Source organism: Salmo salar, chromosome 01 (genome assembly GCF_965601325.2).
Source record: "Salmo salar chromosome 01, fSalSal1, whole genome shotgun sequence".
In the NCBI taxonomy this organism is placed as follows: domain Eukaryota; kingdom Metazoa; phylum Chordata; class Actinopteri; order Salmoniformes; family Salmonidae; genus Salmo; species Salmo salar.
Window position 1 is genome coordinate 60,885,404 of NC_138291.1, and position 19,586 is coordinate 60,904,989.

The 19,586-nt window shown below is 40.4% G+C and overlaps 1 protein-coding gene across 1 annotated transcript in view; it reads right to left on the reverse strand.

Annotated features, from left to right (window-relative positions):
* The window catches only part of LOC106606546 (PDZ domain-containing protein 8), an 80,868-nt gene that overhangs the window by 17,903 nt on the left and 43,379 nt on the right, over window positions 1-19,586 (reverse strand). Inside the window, exon 3 of the mRNA XM_014202832.3 lies at window positions 14,805-14,907. Within this exon, the coding sequence (XP_014058307.3) occupies window positions 14,805-14,907 (103 nt within the window). The remainder of the gene's footprint in view (window positions 1-14,804; window positions 14,908-19,586) is intronic.

Genomic DNA, 19,586 nt, shown 5'->3' on the forward strand with positions numbered 1-19,586 from the left:
ATGCACCGTCAAAGTCATAGTAAAACTCTAAGTATGCTATTTTTACCTCACTCGAGTTGTGTTCTGATTATGAGGGGGTCCCCGATGAATTAGGCATCACAAAAAGCATCCCCGGCCCCCAAAAGTTTGACAACCCCTGCTATATAGAATAGAATGTGTAAGAACGAATGTGACTGTGTGATTGTTTTTATATGGCTGCCTGGTTTAACAGATTTAATAAAAGGTCTCATAATGGATGTTTCATCAATAATCTCTGTTTTGAATGTGAAGCATTGCAATCTGTTTAACCCCAAAACTTTGAATTGAAGGAGAAAGCCAATTACATTACTTGTTGGGCATGTTGCAGATGTGCCTGCTAAATCAGGCCTCACACGTAACTGACATAATTATGGTTGCTCTTTTCTCTTTTGTGAAAAGTCAATAACGCTCTAAATCAACTATTCAAATACCTATTTATTTGACCTAAAATGTGTGTCCATCAGTTTTATGCCATTGGTGTTACCGCCATGAAAATCACAGATTGCAGTACAAAGATATACAAGGACGTTGAGCATTCTCTCCATTGGCAAACTGCTACTGGGGAAGGGGTCCGTCTATATTAAATACTAATAATTGTATGTCATACATTTCAGGATTCCATTGATAATTTGGTGTGTCTAAATTCTAAGTGCCACTTGGTGGTAGTCAATTTAAATGAAGCATTAGTGGCCTCCATTTCAGAAAATCCTAAATTTACCAAAAATATGTCATTGGCGTTACCATCATTGTTGTTACTACTCCTACTGGTGGCACAATGTTATCATAATTGTAAAACATATTTAAAGTCATTAATCGTCCATATTAGTTATTTTAGAATGGGAAGATGTACCCAAATACATTTAAATGAAGTACAAATCTAGAAAAAATTGAGTTGACAAAGCTTGCGGTCCAATTTATGATCGTGTTTGTCATCAAAAGTTATTTGAATGTTAATGTTGCCACTGTGGCTTATGATAGGAGGCCAGGTTCAAAAGCAAGGGGACAAAAGAGTTGTTATGGAGACTGAGGCGAACACAAAAAAGGTACTCGTGTCCACCTCCCCCTCCTAATTTGCACTTGCATATACAGCCTCCCCTGTAGGTTCTTCACCCACACGTAGTCCACAGGTCTGTTTATAGCATGCCCATTGTCCTTCACGCCCAGATAATAATCTCTCATCAGCAGCAGTTCTCCCAAATGGAAATAAAACCACCACAAAGACAAACAAATGCCCTTCCTCTCATATCAGCAATTTCCTTTCAAACAGCAATGACACACTTTTATTTTCCTTATCACTTTGGCATTTCATTATTTATTCTTGGTCCTTTGAGCTCCAACGTGCAGCTTGTCAATCAGGCAAATGCAGTGTTAGCCTGGTCATATCCCTGTCTGAACTTCTCAAGTGAAGGCTCTCTGTGGGATCACAGGTGCTACTCAGCTCTCTGGGACTTCTCAATGCTGACTTACCTGATTAACCCCTGGCATTTACTTAGCTTACCTTAGGAGCTGATTGGAGCCCGCAGGTAAACAGCAACACAGTGTACTGCCTGGTCCAGCCACAGTGTATTAGTCTGCTCCAACCACAGTGTATTAGTCTGCTCCAGCCACAGTGTATTAGTCTGCTCCAGCCACAGTGTATTAGTCTGCTCCAGCCACAGTGTATTAGTCTGCTCCAGCCACAGTGTATTAGTCTGCTCCAGCCACAGTGTATTAGTCTGCTCCAGCCACAGTGTATTAGTCTGCTCCAGCCACAGTGTATTAGTCTGCTCCAGCCACAGTGTATTAGTCTGCTCCAGCCACAGTGTATTTGTCTGCTCCAGCCACAGTGTATTAGTCTGCTCCAGCCACAGTGTATTAGTCTGCTCCAGCCACAGTGTATTAGTCTGCTCCAGCCACAGTGTATTAGAAAATCCCCTGCCAACCAACCCTTTGAACCCTACCAGTGCAGACATGGAGCCAGTCCCATAGGAACCCCCTCCAGCACCAGTCTCTCCATTTGTCTCTTAGCCTTCCTGTGTACTATCACAGTTTTGGATCAGATGAAATGCAAACTGCAGCAGAAAAAAAAAAAATCTAAAAAAAGAAATGACCGTCAATTTATTTCATACTGAATGAAGTTAAACGGAGGAGAAAAAACATAGCCCTTGTCAGAGGAATATAAGCTGATCGTAACACTAAAAAGTTCTCCTTCAGCTCATCTGAGCAGTTTGCCAACTAGTGTGATCTACTGTAGGCTATAGCCTAACATCCATCTGCTGTGAGTTTATACCGGTACTAATAAAACAAACATTGATTTGCTGTGCCACAGCAAAAATCTCTATATTTTTTTCTTTATTTTTTTCCCAAGATCATAGTATTTCTGCCAAACTTAGTTTTAATAAAGTTGTGTTATGCACATCGCTTTTCTTCAGTAAATAGATCTGTTTGGGTACAACAACACCTTTCTAAAGGTTATGTAGTTCTTTGTGGCACTGTGGCAGCTAAACCTGCCTGCGCATGAACCACAGTGCATCGCATTTGCGTTTGGTTAATTTCCTCACCGTACTGATGTTTCTTTCAGAACCTGGGACAATTCTGACATATAGCAGCAAATAACGTGAGGTCATTCGTGCTCGAATGAGTGATGCTGTCCAAGGCATCAGATGAAGGCATTCCGAGCCCAAATGACAGGAAGTCAGTAATGTGGTTGTGGCGAGGTCTGTCATGCTCACCCTCCGAGGTGAATCGATTGTAAATTCAATGATGATAACAAACAGCCTACGAGACCTGGTGTCTGTGTCTTTAATCTGTTCCCACCTTGCAGACACAGCTGTAAACAGAATTATAGCGGGCCATTTATTGGCCACACCTAGGAGGAAGGCGCTGATAAGTGTCACACAATCTGGCAGTCAATTTGTTTGCCATGTAACAGATATTGAGGTGACAGCAGTCTCCAATGGCTAGATCATCAACTATCTCCACTGGGTTAAGAAACAAAAGTATTTTACTGGCTTCTGAGAGAGTTGATGCATGTCAATACATTTTCCACATACATTTTCGATCCATTAACCTCTCTGGGACATGTGGGACGCTAGCGTCCCACCCGCGGGACACACTGCCAACAGCCAGTGAAATAGCAGGGCGGCAAATTCAAAACAACAAAAATCTCATAATTCAAATTTCTCAAACATACAACTATTATATCCCATTTTAAAGATAATCTTCTCGTTAAGCCAACCACATTGTCCGATTGGAAAAAGGCTTTACGGCGAAGGCATAACATTAGATTATGTTAGGACAGTGCCTAAACAAGAAAAACCACACAGCCATTTTCCAAGCAAGGAGAGGCGTCACAAAAAAACAGAAATAGGGCTAAAATGATTCACTAACCTTTGTATGTTTTGTTCAATAAAGTTCATATTTATATCCATAAACCCCATTTTACATTGGCGCGTGATGTTCAGAAATGTTTTGCCTCCCAACACTTCCAGTGAATGAGCACATCAATTTACAAAAATACTCATCAACGTTGATAAAATTTACAACAGTTATTGAAAGAATTATAGATACACTTCTCCTTAATGCAACCACTGTGTCAGATTTTAAACTAGCTTTACGGCAAAAGCACATTTTTCAATATTCTAAGTACAGAGCTCAGCGATCAAAGCAAGCTTAGAGTTACCCGCCAAGTTCTGGAGTCAACTAAACTCAGAAATAGTATTATAAATCTTCACTTACCTTTGCTGATCTTCGTCGGAATGCACTCCCAGGACTCCCACAAGAAATGTTTGTTTTGTTCGATAAACTCCATATTTATGTCCAAACACCTCCGTTTTGTTCGCGCGTTCAGATCACTAATCCAAAGGCATAATGCGCGAGCGCAAAACCTGAGACAAAAAAACAAATAGTTCCATTACCGTTCCTAGAAACATGTCAAACAATGTTTACAATCAATCCTTAGGGTCTTTTTAACAAAAATCTTCGATAATATTCCAACCGGACAATAGCGTATTCATTAGAGAGGAAAAAAAAGGAGCGGCGCACCTGCGTGAGTGCGCAGTAAACAACTCACTGGTCCCAGGCTTGAGACAGCTCTTATTCTCTGCCCAGTAACAGTAGAAGCATGAAACAAGGTTCTAAAGACTGTTGACATCTAGTGGAAGCTGTAGGAAGTGCAAAATGACCCCACAGACACTGTAGTTTGGAAAGGCAATCAGTTGAAAAAACTACAAACCACTTCCTGGTTGGATTTTTTCTCAGGTTTGTGCCTGCCATATGAGTTCTGTTATACTCACAGACATCATTCAAACAGTTTTAGAAACTTCAGAGTGTTTTCCATCCAAATCTACTAATAATATGCATATCCTACCATCTGGGCCCGAGTAGCAGGCAGTTTAATTTGGGCACGTCATTCATCTGAATTTCCGAATACTGCCCCGTCACTAAAAAAGTGAATGTGTCAAAGGCATTTTTGTCCACTGACAGGTTACCTACAGTGGTCCGTCCTTTAAAAAAGTTGCAGCATACTGCGGTGCCGCAGAATTCGATGGCACGTTATTTAAGTGTGAATCACTGGTACCATTAATGCTAGTTAGTGCTAGTTTGACCACCAGAGGGCATCTTTGAGAAGCATTTGATAGCCTTTAATAGTGGCTGTACGAGAGAATTTATAACCTTTTTTGTAAGAACATAGTATACGCAACAGATTTTATGAAATGTTGCTTATTTAATTTGATTCATATTATGATGTTTCTATTCCAAGAAAAACAAAAGAACCTTGGGGTTTCCGTTAGGATGGAACAGAAAATATGGCGCTGTACAACATGATGGTCGGGAGTACAGTACTAATTCGCTAAAGAATCCCCGTGTCAAGCGGGCACGTGGGAGACCGGGGTTCAATTCCCCGACGGGGAGGAAGGAGTAGGCTGTCCTTGTAAATAAGAAATTGTTCTTAACTGACTTGTCTTGTTAAATAAAGGTTACACTAAGAGCATAACATTTTTATACCCTCATTTTCTAATTCTAGTCTAACCAATACCTAAACGGAAATTCAGTGAAAATAAAAAATCTCATTGATTTATCAAGACCAGTCCCCATGCTTGTCTCAGAGTAGCGCAAAACAGTGCTAAAATAGTTGTAGGCTTTTGCTTCTAACTTCAATATGCTCTTTAAATAAATAAGACCTACACCACTTTTAACAGCACATTACTCAACACTAGTGAGACTCATGTGGCCTACAGTATATCGAAAAATATGACGTGACTCTCCGCCAATAATTACATATAGAGGATTGGAGGACATTTCTGTAATTCAGTGTTATTTATTCCCATAGTAAGTCGTTATCGACTAAATAAACATCGACATTTTGAAAGTATTTTTATCATTATTAACGAAAGCATAAAGATGCCATTATTAGTTACATTGTTTTAGGTTGAACATGCAGTACTAAGAACAAAACAGCGAGAACGTTTCCCGAGTCAGCGCCATTATTAGTGTAATGCCCTTTAAAAAGTGTTGCCAGTGTGGAGGTCCTCCCCCTCCCTTCCCCATGCGCTAGGGCGGTTTTCTGTACGCGAATCTGCGGCCCATCCCGTGCCCCCTGCCCTCGTGCCTTGAACGTCACACGCTTACAGTGGATACAGCTGGAGAACTGCAAGGCAGTCCCATTGTGCGCCACTCGGGAGCCATGACCAATATATATTGTCCTGCTAATAACAGGGTTAATAATATATCTGTGAGAATATCCAACGGGCTTTTATATAATTCTAAATTAATAATAATAGCTTTGTTTAAAAAAATTATATTTTGGAGATGATTTTGTATTCAAATAACATAAAATGAGCGAGAAAAAAGGGCATTCTTGAACATGGGGTGAGACATCGTTACTAATTTGTAAAATAAAGGCAGTTTGTTATTTAGAATGATTTAATTCTGTTTTTAGAGGGAGAAAAACCAAAAACCTACAGTCATCATGGGTCTCCCAGTTGAGGCTGGCACAGGTATTGAACCAGCATCTGTAGCAACACAGCTTGCACTGCTATGCAGTGTCTTAGGTGGTTGTGCCACTCAGGCACTGTATAACGTGACCGGTCGGGAGTGGCCTACACTACTACAGTAAGAACAAAATAATCCTAACAAAATAAAATAAAAACCTTAGTGTAACAACAGTTTTAGTAAGTAATACTGAAGTCGTGCACAATTATCAGTTTCTATTTAGGTTTATGTCACCCATTCATTGTCAGTTAGAGACACAGTAGGACCCAAAAGCATAATCAGTGCTCTAACTACCCCTTGCGCTGGTCTGGAGCAATGAAGTGGTGACGCAGGGTACAGTACTAAACCACAAATTACCTCTAAGTCCTGCAGCATAATCACAAAACTTTCGGTGGCGCAACCACTGTATATTATCACTGTACCTCAGGGAATTGAATAGCCACACCAACAAGATGAAAGCAACTGAAAAATAACTGATAAACCATCTACTTTTTCACATCCTCTCCATGTAAATCAAACATTTGCCTCAAAAGAAGAGCTTTATAGCTCTGCCACACAACAAAGGAGCCAGTAAGTGCACTGTGTATACCTGACCTGTATGGTGGAGTTTGGGGTTGTGTGCAGCCCATCGCCTGAATGAACCTCATCTTTGTAGGGCAGAATGAGCAGGGGCAGGCGAGGTGAAAGGGAGGGAGAGGGAGAAAGACCTGTCTATTGACTGCCTTTCATCAGCTGTCAGTGCGAGCCATGCACAAGGTGGATTAAAAGACACAGGAACGCACACACGCTGGAGTGGAACATCAAACAGTGGGGAGTGAAGAGGTGCGTCAGAGTATCTCTGATGACACCAATGGACACAGGAAGTGCTCCCTTTCTATCGCTCAAAACCAGCACTGGTGAGATGCTGAAGGCCAGACTGCAGAGATGGACACATGGAGTTGTTCCAGGTGAATTGGCAAAATGAGAGAGGATCCTTTGTGAAAACAGGATGCACTAAAATTACAGTTCTTAAGGTGTCCGCATGCTTCCCATCCGAAACAGTTTGTGCATCTATTATGATGGCATTTTGTGATGTTATTTGTTCACTTTGGTCTTTGGCAAGGGTTTTTTTTCGACTGTTTGGGCAGGCACATTTTTCTTGAGGCTAGCCGCAGTTCGGTAGCCGAAGTCTCCACCCGTTCGTCAGTGATTGGTCAACAGTAGGGATTCTTCAATTAAGTGTGTTGTCATTCAAGGAGTGAAGACTCGTTTTCATGCACATTTCTTAAATTGAGAAATACTGCACCAAACATCTTAGTTAGGTAAAACTGTGTGACTAAGACCTACTCTGAAAAAACAACAAAATGACAGATTTCTTGAGATATCTTATATCATTAGTGTCTAGGACGTTGATCGCGGTCGACCCGTCAATCGCAAACTTCTTTCTAGTAGACCGCATAAAAGTTTTCAAAATGTATGCACAAAAACAATAGATATTTTGGCAATTCACAGCGTTACCATCGAGTCTGCTTAAAAATAATGAGGTTCACAACTCTGAAGCACCATATGCTTTGCTTACAGGTTAGCTTTTCTCGAATATTACTACACAGACAAAATATTTTTTGAAACTGCACGATTGACATAAAATTGGACCAACCCGCAGCACTATAGCTGCTACATTTGTTTTCCAAACTGTAGCTACCATTGCAACCGTTTGAAGTTAGTACGTTTACATTTCCACGCTTGCGAGACCTGTAACAGAATATTCTTTGTTGTTCCAGTGGTAGTTGTTATTTTACTATGTTTTTTTCTATGAAGTTGCGGTTCCATTTTTAATATGAGTGCTGGACCAAGCAGGAAGAAATCGAAAATCTACCACTTTCACCGTGAGTGGGAGGAAGATGATTTTTTTGCCACAACAAATTGAAAATGTGTGTGTCTGATCTGTTATTCAAACATAGCTCTTGCTAAGATGGGAAAAGTCAAGAGGCATTTCAAAACTGTTCACAATAAATATGAAAGTGACTTTTCAGAGTTGAAGTCTCAACTAGCTGCCCAACAATCGATCTTTACAAGGCCCAGCTCAAAATCAAAGGCAGCCACGATTCCATCATTCCGGGTGAGTCGCATACTAGCAAAGCACAATAAACAGTTCCAGGATTGAGAAAAGCTAATTGAGGCCTTTTTAGAGGCAGCAGAAAAGTAGATCCTATGTAACTGAAGTCTGGGCACCCCTGTCTTAGATGAATTCAGACTATTTTGAGAAAGTGTATACTGGCTACGGCATCTCAAGGGGGACAAACAGTACTATTGCCTATTTTTTCCTCATTTTTCAAGCAAAGGACTTTTAAGGGGTATGTGAGGCACAGACATTCACTTCAGCCGAGTTCTGCTAGAAGCAAACCGAACCTAGTATGCAGACAGACGCCTTTACAGTGAAAAGTGAGGAAATGTCTTATTGATTATTCATGAAAGACGGGGAGGGACAGAAACATAGAAACATGCAGAATAAAAGAAACACAAAATCTCAAGGAAATAAAAGCAAGCAAGCTCTCTAGGTCACAGGGATGAAGGATGCCCAGTGAATACCTTTATGTCTTGTCTTGCTTTTGACAGTCTGTGGGGAACTCCTCTGAACGGGCTGTGTGTGCACAGTACTATGCCTAACTGTGTACAGAAAGACTCACCAGTCTCCAGCCAGCTGAAGGAGAGTGAAACTCAGAGACAGCTCCTAACTCCAGCCACAGACATTGTCTGCCTGTGTCATTCCCATGACCAACAGCAATGATGACGGAGAGAGTGAGAGAGATGTAGAGATGGACCGCTCTGTGGTGAGAAACGCTGTGTTATTTTTCAGTGTCGTGACCTCCTAACCACTGGGGTGAGGTGATCCTATCCACAGAGCAGTGCCTTTCCCTTTGTGTGTGTGTGTGTGTGTGTGTGTGTGTGTGTGTGTGTGTGTGTGTGTGTGTGTGTGTGTGTGTGTGTGTGTGTGTGTGTGTGTGTGTGTTCATGGGAAAGTGCAGTGCTGAACCCGGACATCCTTTGTCATTGAGGAGAACTAGACATCAGTTCTTAGAAATAGCCATTCAGCCAATCACTTTCTAATCTAAGCACACACCTTCAGGCACATTTGGACAACAGAAGAACCATGTAAAAAAGAAAAAAAAAATCTAGTTTAAATCAATCAATTGGTTATTTACCATTAACATTTTGGTACTAAAGAGATGGACTGATAGACATACAAATGTGAAAACATATGTACAAACACATACAGACACACACATTGGCTGGTAGGCTGTCAGAAAGCATCAGCACTCGGGGCCAGTTGATGGCTGATGATGGAATCAATGGGGCAGATGTGCAAACACGTAAGGCGGAGCAGTCTGCACCACAGGCCTTCTGTCACTAATAAAACCAGCCCAGCTTGGTAATGGAAAAAGGCTAAATTTACCGAAGCGTCCGCAACGTTTCCTCTCCCCTACACATATTGAGACGGGTGGAGGACACAAAAGGGGTATGCCTGGGTATTATGTGATGGCAGGAAGGAGTGTGAAGGGAGCGAGCCCCCCTCTAGTCTACAATAGGAAGGGAAACGCATCTAAAATCAATATTAGGAAAGCAAACCGTGCTATAACTCGATTGTCGGTGAAGTATGGTCAAGGTGAGAGTAAAACGGAAGCAGATAGCTCAGTACGTTTTAGACTTTAGGTTTTCAAACCTTATCCTGGTTTACAATAATTTACCAGTAAAATTACACTATACTCTAAGCTACAACTGTGACCACACAACTAGTATGAATGATAACACTATTTTCTTTCTGCAAACAGGTTATTCAAGAGCAGGCTTTGCAGCACTCTCCAATGGAAACCAGTGTTGTGCGTGTCTTTTGTGTGAAACCACTAAGTAAATATCTACAGACAGCTGCAAATGGCTGTGAAAAACACTGTCAATAATATCATTTAAGAGCTTGAACCAATTCTCCTGGAAAAAATGCTACTCTGAGGACAGAGAGCTGCTCAAGGAGAGAGAGCGAGCTGCTCAAGGAGAGAGAGCGAGCTGCTCAAGGAGAGAGAGCGAGCTGCTCAAGGAGAGAGAGCGAGCTGCTCAAGGAGAGAGAGCGAGCTGCTCAAGGAGAGAGAGCGAGCTGCTCAAGGAGAGAGAGCGAGCTGCTCAAGGAGAGAGAGCGAGCGAGCGAGAGAGAGAGAGCGAGAGAGAGAGAGCGAGCGAGCGAGCGAGAGAGAGAGCGACAAAGTAGTTAAATAGCATGAAAACCATGAACATACGTGCCACACAAAGAGCCCAGTTCAGAGGAAAGTTGGGCCTCATCTCAGGCAATCATTCTTGGAAAAAAAATGCAAAGGGATATGCAAAGAGAGAGAGAGTGACCTTTTTTCAGATGGTATCGCCTTTAATCCTTAGCATGGAGTCCTGTTGGGACACAAGCTGGAAGAGGCTGATAAAACAGCCTAAATGCCACTTTGCATCTGCATCTCTAGGTTGCATATTAATAGAGAGCTGGCAGCAGATCTGTCTGTAGAGGAGCCATTAGAGGGACGCACCGGGCAACTTGAACACTTTTACCTCAGCGGCTGCAGTTGAGGTTTTACATTGGAAGGAATGTTTGAGGAAAAGGTGTTGTAGCATGTCTGTGATTCATAGCTTTTATAAATGGCTACTGCCTTCGGCTATCACTTGCACTATTACACATACAGTGCATTCAGAAAGTATTCAGACCCCAGGCCACATTTTGTTACAGCCTTAATTTCAAATAGATTTTTTTCCTCATCAATGTACACACAATAACCCATAATGGCAAAGTGAAAACAGGTTTAGACATTTTTGCAAACAGATTAAAAAAAATGAACACACCTCATGTGTAAGTATTCAGACTAGAGGTCGACCGATTATCATTTTTCAACGCCGATACCGATTATTGGCGGACCAAAAAAAGCCGATACCGATTAATCGGACGATTTTTTTATTTAATTTGTAATAATGACAATTACAACAATACTGAATGAACACTTATTTTAACCTAATATAATACATAAATAAAATCAATTTAGCCTCAAATAAATAATGAAACATGTTCAATTTGGTTTAAATAATGCAAAAACAAAAGTGTTGGAGAAGAAAGTAAAAGTGCAATATGTGCCATGTAAGAAAGCTAACGTTTAAGTTCCTTGCTCAGAACATGGGAACATATGAAAGCTGGTGGTTCCTTTTAACATGAGTCTTCAATATTCCCATGTAAAAAGTTTTAGGTTGTAGTTATTAAAGGAATTATAGGACTATTTCTCTCTATACAATTTGTATTTCATATACCTTTGACTATTGGATGTTCTTATAGGCACTTTAGTATTGCCAGTGTAACAGTATAGCTTCCGTCCCTTTGCAGCGTTACCCATGTAGAGCAAGGGGAACAACTACTCCAAGTCTCAGAGCGAGTGATGTTTGAAACGCTATTAGCGCGCACCCCGCTAACTAGCTAGCCATTTCACATCGGTTACACCAGCCTAATCTTGGGAGTTGACAGGCTTGAAGTCATAAACAGCGCAATGCATTGCGAAGAGCTGCTGGCAAAACGCACGAAAGTGCTGTTTGAATGAATGCTTACGAGCCTGCTGCTGCCTACCACCACTCAGTCAGACTGCGCTATCAAATCATAGACTTAATTATAATAAACACACAGAAATACGAGCCTTAGGTCATTAATATGGTCGAATCCGGAAACTAGCATCTCGAAAACAAAACGTTTTTTTTCTTTCAGTGAAATACGGAACCGGTCCGTATTTTTAACTAACGGGTGGCATCCCTAAGTCTAAATATTCCTGTTACATTGCACAACCTTACACGGTATGTCATAATTACGTCAAATTCTGGCAAATTAGTTCGCAACGAGCCAGGCAATGAACGCAAGAGCAGTGACACAATTTCATGTTAGCAGGCAATATTAACTAAATATGCAGGTTTAAAAATATATACTTGTGTATTGATTTTAAAGAAAGGCATTGATGTTTATGGTTAGGTACATTGGTGCAACAACAGTGCTTTTTTGCAAATGCGCTTGTTAAATCATCACCCGTTTGTCGAAGTAGGCTGTGATTCGATGAGAAATGAACAGGCACCACATCGATTATATGCAACGCAGGACACGTTAGATAAACTAGTAATATCATCAACCATGTGTAGTTAACTAGTGATTATGTTAAGATTGATAGTTTTTTTATAAGATAAGTTTAATGCTAGCTAGCAACTTACCTTGGCTTCTTGCTGCCCTCGCGTAACAGGTTTTCAGTCTGCCATGCAGGCTCCTCGTGGAGTGCAATGTAAGGCAGGTGGTTAGAGCGTTGGACTAGTAACCAGAAGGTTGCAAAAATGAATCCACCTTGAACAAGGCAGTTAACCCCCGTTCCTAGGCCGTCATTGAAAAATAAGAATGTGTTCTTAATTTGACTTGCCTAGTTAAAAATATATATTTTTTTAAATAAATAAAGATATTAAATTGTAAAAAATATTTTCAATTTAAAAAAATATATTAAAAAAAAATTACAAAATTAAAAAAAATAAAAAAAAATCGGATAGTCGGTGGCCAAAAATACCGATTGTTATGAAAACTTGAAAATCGGCCCTAATTAAATCGGCCATTCTGATTAATCGGTCGACCTCTAATTCAGACCCTTTGCTATGAGACTAGAAATTGAGCTCAGGTGCATACTGTTTCCATTGATCATCCATGAAATGTTTCTACAACTTGATTGGAGTCCACCTGTGGTAAATTCAATTGATTGGAAATTATTGGGAAAGGCACACACCTGTCTATATAAGGTCCCACAGTTGACAGTGCATGTCAGAGCAAAAACCAAGCCATGAGGTCGAAGGATATGTCCGTAGATCTGGGGAACGGTACCAAAAAAATGTCTGCAGCATTGAAGGTCCCCAAGAACACAGTGGACTCCATCATTCTTAAATAGAATAAGTTTAGAACCACCAAGACTCTTCCTAGAGCTGGCCGCCTGGCCAAACTGAGCAATCGGGGGAGAAGGGCCTTGGTCAGGGAGGTGACCAAGAACCCAATGGTCACTCTGACAGAGCTCCAGAGTTCTTCTGTGGAGTCAGGCCTTTATGGTAGAGTGGCCAGACGGAAGCCACTCCTCAGTAAAAGGCACACGACAGCCCGCTTGGACTTTGCCAAAAAGGCACCTAATGGACTCGCAGACCATGAGAAACAAGAGTCGCTGGTCTGATGAAACCAAGATTGAACTCTTTGGCCTGAATGCCAAGCATCACGTCTGGAGGAAACCTGGCACCATCCCCACGGTGAAGCATAGTGTTGGCATCATGCTGTGGGGACTGGGAGAGGAGTCAGGATCAAGGGAAAGATGAACGGAGTTAAGTACAGAGAGATCATTGATGAAAATTTGCTCCGGAGTCATCAGGACCACAGACTGGGGTGAAGGTTCACCTTCCAACAGGACAACGACCCTAAGCACACAGCCAAGAGAATGCAGGTGTGACTTCGGGACAAGTCTCTGTATGTGCTTGAGTGCCCCAGCCAGAGCCCTGACTTGAACCCAATCAAACATCTCTGGAGAGACCTGAAAATAGCTGTGCAGCGATGCTCCCCATCCAACCTGACAGAGCTTGAGAAGATCTGCAGAGAAGAATGGGAGAAATTCACCAAATACAGGTGTGCCAAGCTTGTAGCGTCATACCCAAGAAGACTCGAGGCTATAATCACTGCCAAGGTGCTTCAACAAAGTACTGAAGCAAAGCGTGAAACTCAAACAAGCTTAATATGGGAAAATGTAATGGTAGAGATAAAATTAGGTCTCACTCTCAAATTAATGTGGGTAAAAAACAAATTGAGATGTTCATTGGCTCCCTCTTCAAAACAAACATCACACACGCACGCACACAACTGTAATTTACAGATCATGTCATAATAGAAAGCATGGCTTACTGAGAGGATACTCAGTAAATAAGGATTACTGAGACATTTATTGGAAGAGATGTAGCGAAAAACAAATGTTAGTGGCATTGCCCCCTGCTGGACAGGATGGAAGCTGCTCCTTAAATTACAATAAATATTCAATAATTGTTCAGAGAAATTACCTCTTGAATGAAACTAAAATTAACTTTGAGCCAATACGAATGGCAGTTATACACACAGAAAGAAGCAGCGTTGGGATGTGTGAGCGGTGGAGTCAGCAATTAGCCTAGACTTGACATTTCAGTCTCAAATGGTCGTTAGTCGTTACTTCCGAACAACCCCCATGTGAAAATGCTAATATCTCTGAATTGCTGCAATTAGAAAAGGTTTGCTCTAAGGCCTGATTATTTGTTTTCTTTCAAAATGTTACTGGGGGAAATTGACTTCTCAGATGGGGGAACTTAAAACATTTGTATCAATAGATCAAGTCTTTCATGATTCTTCTCTAATGGCTATGGTCTCTATCATGTTAATATCTGTGAATAAAAACGTATTAAAAAAAAATCTGTAAAACCGATAAATGTCACCATTAGGTGTTTTGTACTTAGCAAATTAACGTTTCACAAACGTACCTCATCTATTGGAGTTAAACACTATTGTCAAAACGTGACAATTGATTATTTGGACCACAAAAATAACATGGATCACAGATACGATACTTTGTTTGTCATTCTTCTTAAGGAAAAAGGTTCCCCTTGTTGAACATGGGGGATCAAACGTGTCAGTAGCCTTCTGGCTTTTTGTCGGAACAAATAGGCATTCCACTTGGGTGGTCTTTAAGAAAGATGACTGCTGTTTTACATGGGGGAGGGGGAACAGTATCTGAAGAGAAGCCCACCGTTTTGATGGAGCTGCGCGTCTTCTCTTTCCACTCATGGCTGCTCAGCTCAAAGGTGCAGTGCACGTAGGTCTCTCGGTCATACGAGCCCAGGATAAACAGCCTGAAGGAGAAATGACAGAAGAAAAAGCTCATTTAGACAGTACATCATTGCGGATTCTCCTGGTCTCCCTATGTATAGTGCATAGCCTACTGTATGTAAACCTGTTGATGCCACTGTGTTTTCTGGTGCTACTAAGATGTATCAGAGAGACCCCTGGCCAATGGTTACAATGATACTAAAGCAAACAAACACTGTCAAGGCTATTGCTGCCCCCTGGTGTAGTGATGAAAATACACAAGAAAAGCATAAACTACTGTAGTATAGCAGTAGTATCTGCGCATTTGAAGTGTTGAGCTATTTACACTCCCGTACATATTTCTTTTGGACGGTGAATATAAAACGTTTAATTTGTCTCTATACTCCAACATTTTAGATAAAATGTTTCATATGAGACAGTACAGAATGTCACCTTTTATTTGAGGGTATTTTTATACATATGTTTTACAGCACTTTATATGTATCCAGTACCCCAATTTGAAGGTGTCATAAGTATTTTTACAAATATACTTGTGTATGAAAGTAGTCAAATGTGTAGTATTTGGTCCCATATTCCTAGCACAAAATGACTACATCAAGCTTGTGACTACAAACTTGTTGGATGCATTTGCAGTTTGTTTTGGTTGTGTTTCAGATTATGATGTGCCCAATATAAATGAATGGTAAATAATGTATGGTGTCACTTTTATTGTAAATAAGAATAGAAAATGTTTCTGAACACTTCAACATTAATGTCATGCTACCATGACTATGGATAATCCTGAATACTGATGAGAAAGTTAGACGCACAAAGATCATACTCCCAAGACATGCGAACCTCTCACCATTACCAATAACAGGGGACTAACATTTTGTTCGGGAGGGGGGGGGGGGGGGGGTATAATATTTATCCCTGTAATTTTCTCGCTCATCATTATTTAAGATTGATTCATGATTATCCGTAATCATTGTAATATCCACATTGTGTTCAGATACATTATATTCTTACTTACAATAAAAGTGACTTCAAAAAGACAATACATTATTTTCCATTAGGCACAACATAATCCGAAACACAACTAAAATAAACTGTAAATGCATCCAACAATTTTGTTGAGTCACAAGCTTGATGTAGTCATTGTATGCTAGGAATATGGGACCAAATACTACACTTGACTACATATGACACCTTCAAATAGGGGGTACTAGATACATAAAGTTCTTTCATTTCTAAACGGTAAAACGCTTATATAAAACACCCTCAAATAAAAGGTGACATTCTGTAGTGTCGCCTCATATGAAACATTTGATCTCAAATCCAAAATGCTGGAGTATAGAGCCAAATTAAAAGTTTTTGCTTCACTGTCCAAATTAATACATAGGAGAGTCTTCTTGTATATTGTGGGATTCATTTCTACAATATACAGTACGTAGACCTATTTGAAATTGATGGTTTCAAAATATTTTTTTTTTGTCAATTTTAAGGTCATAAAAATACAACTGACAAGTGTTTAAAAAAGCAAATAAAAGAAAACGGTAGTAACCTTTTTTTATTTTCCTAAATTAGACCACTGGATAAACCCATTACTTTGAGTCCCCAATTACTGTATACAACAAGCTCTGTATTTATACAGGATGTGTGGATACTGGATTCTGGATTAACAATATACTGACTATGTCTCCATCTGGTGGTTGTAGACAGTGCATTTTACACAGACTTCATAACTTAATACTGCCACTGATTATAAATCTTCGAGCTCCTTTCTGAATTTGGGTAAAAGCCGACCACTAAAACTTTGGACACCCTTCTTCTGGCTTGACCAGTGTCTTAACTAGTTCACGACCAAGGGCCTGGCTTTAAATCAGTTTTTAAAAAAAAGCTCTTGAATATTTTAAATGAATGTAATACAGTTTAAACAGTACCAGTCAAAGGTTTGGACACAACTACTCATTCAAGGGTTTTTCTTTATTTTTGCTATTTTCTACATTGTTGAATAGTGAAGACATCAAAACAATAAAATAACACAGTAATAACCAAAAAAAGTGTTAAACAAATATATATTTTAAATGTGAGATTGTTCAAAGTAGCCACCCTTTGCCTTGATGACAGCTTTACAAACTCTTGACATTCTCTAAACCAGCATCATGAGGTAGTCACCTGGAATGTATTTCAATTAACAGGTGTGCCTTGTTAAAAGTTAATTTGTGGAATTTGTTTCCTTCTTAATGCATTTGAGCCAATCATTTGTGTTGTGACAAGGTAGGGGTGGTGTACAGAAGATAGCCCTATTTGGTAAAAGACCAAGTCCATATTATGTCAAGAACAGCTCAAATAAGCAAAGAGAAACGACAGTCCATCATTACTTTAAGACATGGTCAGTCAATACAGAACATTAAGAACCTTGATAGTGTCTTCAAGCACAGTCGCAAAAACCATCAAGTGCTATGATGTAACTTGTCAACTACACCTCAGATTGCAGCCCAAATAAATGCTTCCCATAGCTCAAGTAACAGACACATCTCAACATCAACTGCGTGAGAAAACTGCATGAATCAGGCCACCAATAAGAGGAGACTTGCTTGGGTCAAGAAACACGAGCAATCAGACCCATTAGCCACCCGCGCCTCGCGACCAATCTGTCTTTTGGTCTGAGGAGTCCAAATTGGAGATTTTTGCTTCCAACTGCCGTGACTTTGTGAGATGCCGAGTAGGTGAACGGATGATCTCCGCATATGTGGTTTACACCGTGAAGCATGGAGGAGGTGGTGTGATGGTGCTTTGCTGCTGACACTGTCAGTGATTTATTTAGAATGCAAGGCACACAGCATTCTGCAGCGATACGCCACCTTTGTGCTTAGTGGGACTATCATTTGTTTTCCAACAGGACAATGACCCAACACACCTCCAGGCTGTGTAAGGGCTATTTGACCAAGGAGAGTTTTTTTTTTTTTTTTTTAAGAAAAAAAAGTGAATGAGTAGGCATCTCCAAACATTTGACTGGTACTCTGTATTCATACAGAGCCTAGCGAAAGTCTGCACACACCTTGCAGTCTTCACATTTTGATGCCTTACAATTACATCTAAAGGGATTCATTTGGATTTTATTCCTACAGATCAACACAACCTACTGCTCGTGGCAATGTAATTTCGTTAAGTTTACCTTTAAGGGCCTTGTTGCAAACAGAATGGATGATTTGGAGTGGATTTTTTAACACCGGCTTTCTTCTTTTCACTTTGTCATACAGGCCAGTAATGTGGAGTGAAAGCAAAGTTGTTGACCCTCTGTGTTTATAAGTATTGTGGTGGCAGCATCAGGTTATGGATATGCTCGTCACCGGCAGGGACTGGGAGTTGGTACGGATTTAAATAAATATTAAAAGGAGCCCAAGTAAAAAGTTGGAGGAAAACCCATAGCAGTCTGAGTTTTATTTTTCAGCAGGAGAATTACACACATTTTAACACCAAAGATAATGTTTGAATATTGCTGTCCATCAATGATTCCCAACCAAATTGACTGAGCTTGAGCAATATTGACAAAAACTATAGCTGCTGTAAGAGTTGTGCAAAGTTGGCAAAATCTTAATTCAAAATGAGTCACAGTTGAATTACTGCCAAAGCTTCTTCCACTAAGTATTAACGTGTGAAAATATATGCAATCAATATATGCAATCATATATGCAATGTTTATTTAGAATTAATTTGGAGAAAAATATTATTCACTTCAAAATCAATTTTTCACCACTTTCACTAGCAATGTATTTTGGATGCACGGTAGTCAAGAAAAAGCAAGCATGCTATCATTACATTTTAAGAGGTTTCTCACCATCTGTTGGTAGTAACCAGACAGAAAGTAGCCAATCAAAACTAAGAGGAGAACATAAAGAACATGATAGCTAGTTTAAAGAGATCCTGTTGCAATTTGCAATCGATCAAATATGAATCTGAACCAGTTCGTTGTTAATTTCAGGCCTATGTAGAATATTCTGATATCCCTCTGAATATCAACAACCTTTCATTCCTTAAAAATGCATTGCCTATTCCCCAAATACTAAGACCTCGCAGTTTGGTTGCATTTGGCTCCATCCCACAGAGACAAACCCAATATTGGGCACGGTAAGTTGAAGTGGATGGTTGTCATTGTCAGACACGTCTGGCTGGCCCAGTGAGGTAATAGGGTATCCATTTGCAGCAGCTGTGAGGATAGGAGTGCCAGCCAGCCAGCCATAGCGTTGGCCTGGCCTCATAATGGGCAGGGACTGTGCATTATTAATGAGGAGCTGTTTCTGGATGTCCTACCGTCTGCAGCCACTCCACTACTATACCAGACCCAAGCAACATAACAAAGGCTTACACCACCATCAGGAGAGGGTGGAGGAGACAGAGCTCAGGCCCAGAGCTGGCATGTTTACACATTTTTATTGGCCCAGAATAGGGCTGTGGAGGTCATGAAATTGTGTCCTCTGGTTGTCATGCAAAAGTCTGCCGGTCTCACGGTAATTGGCAGCTAATTAACATAAACATGTTTAGCATCTCAAGGCCTCCACGCATGCCTTTCCAACCTCTACATTTTAAAAAGTCAAATAAATCAATGTGATATACACCATCACAATAAATCCATTATTTATTTTAGTCAGATCTAAAGGAATATTTTATGAAAATGTATTTCAAAAGAACAAAATATGAGTTGGCTTAAATTATGTTA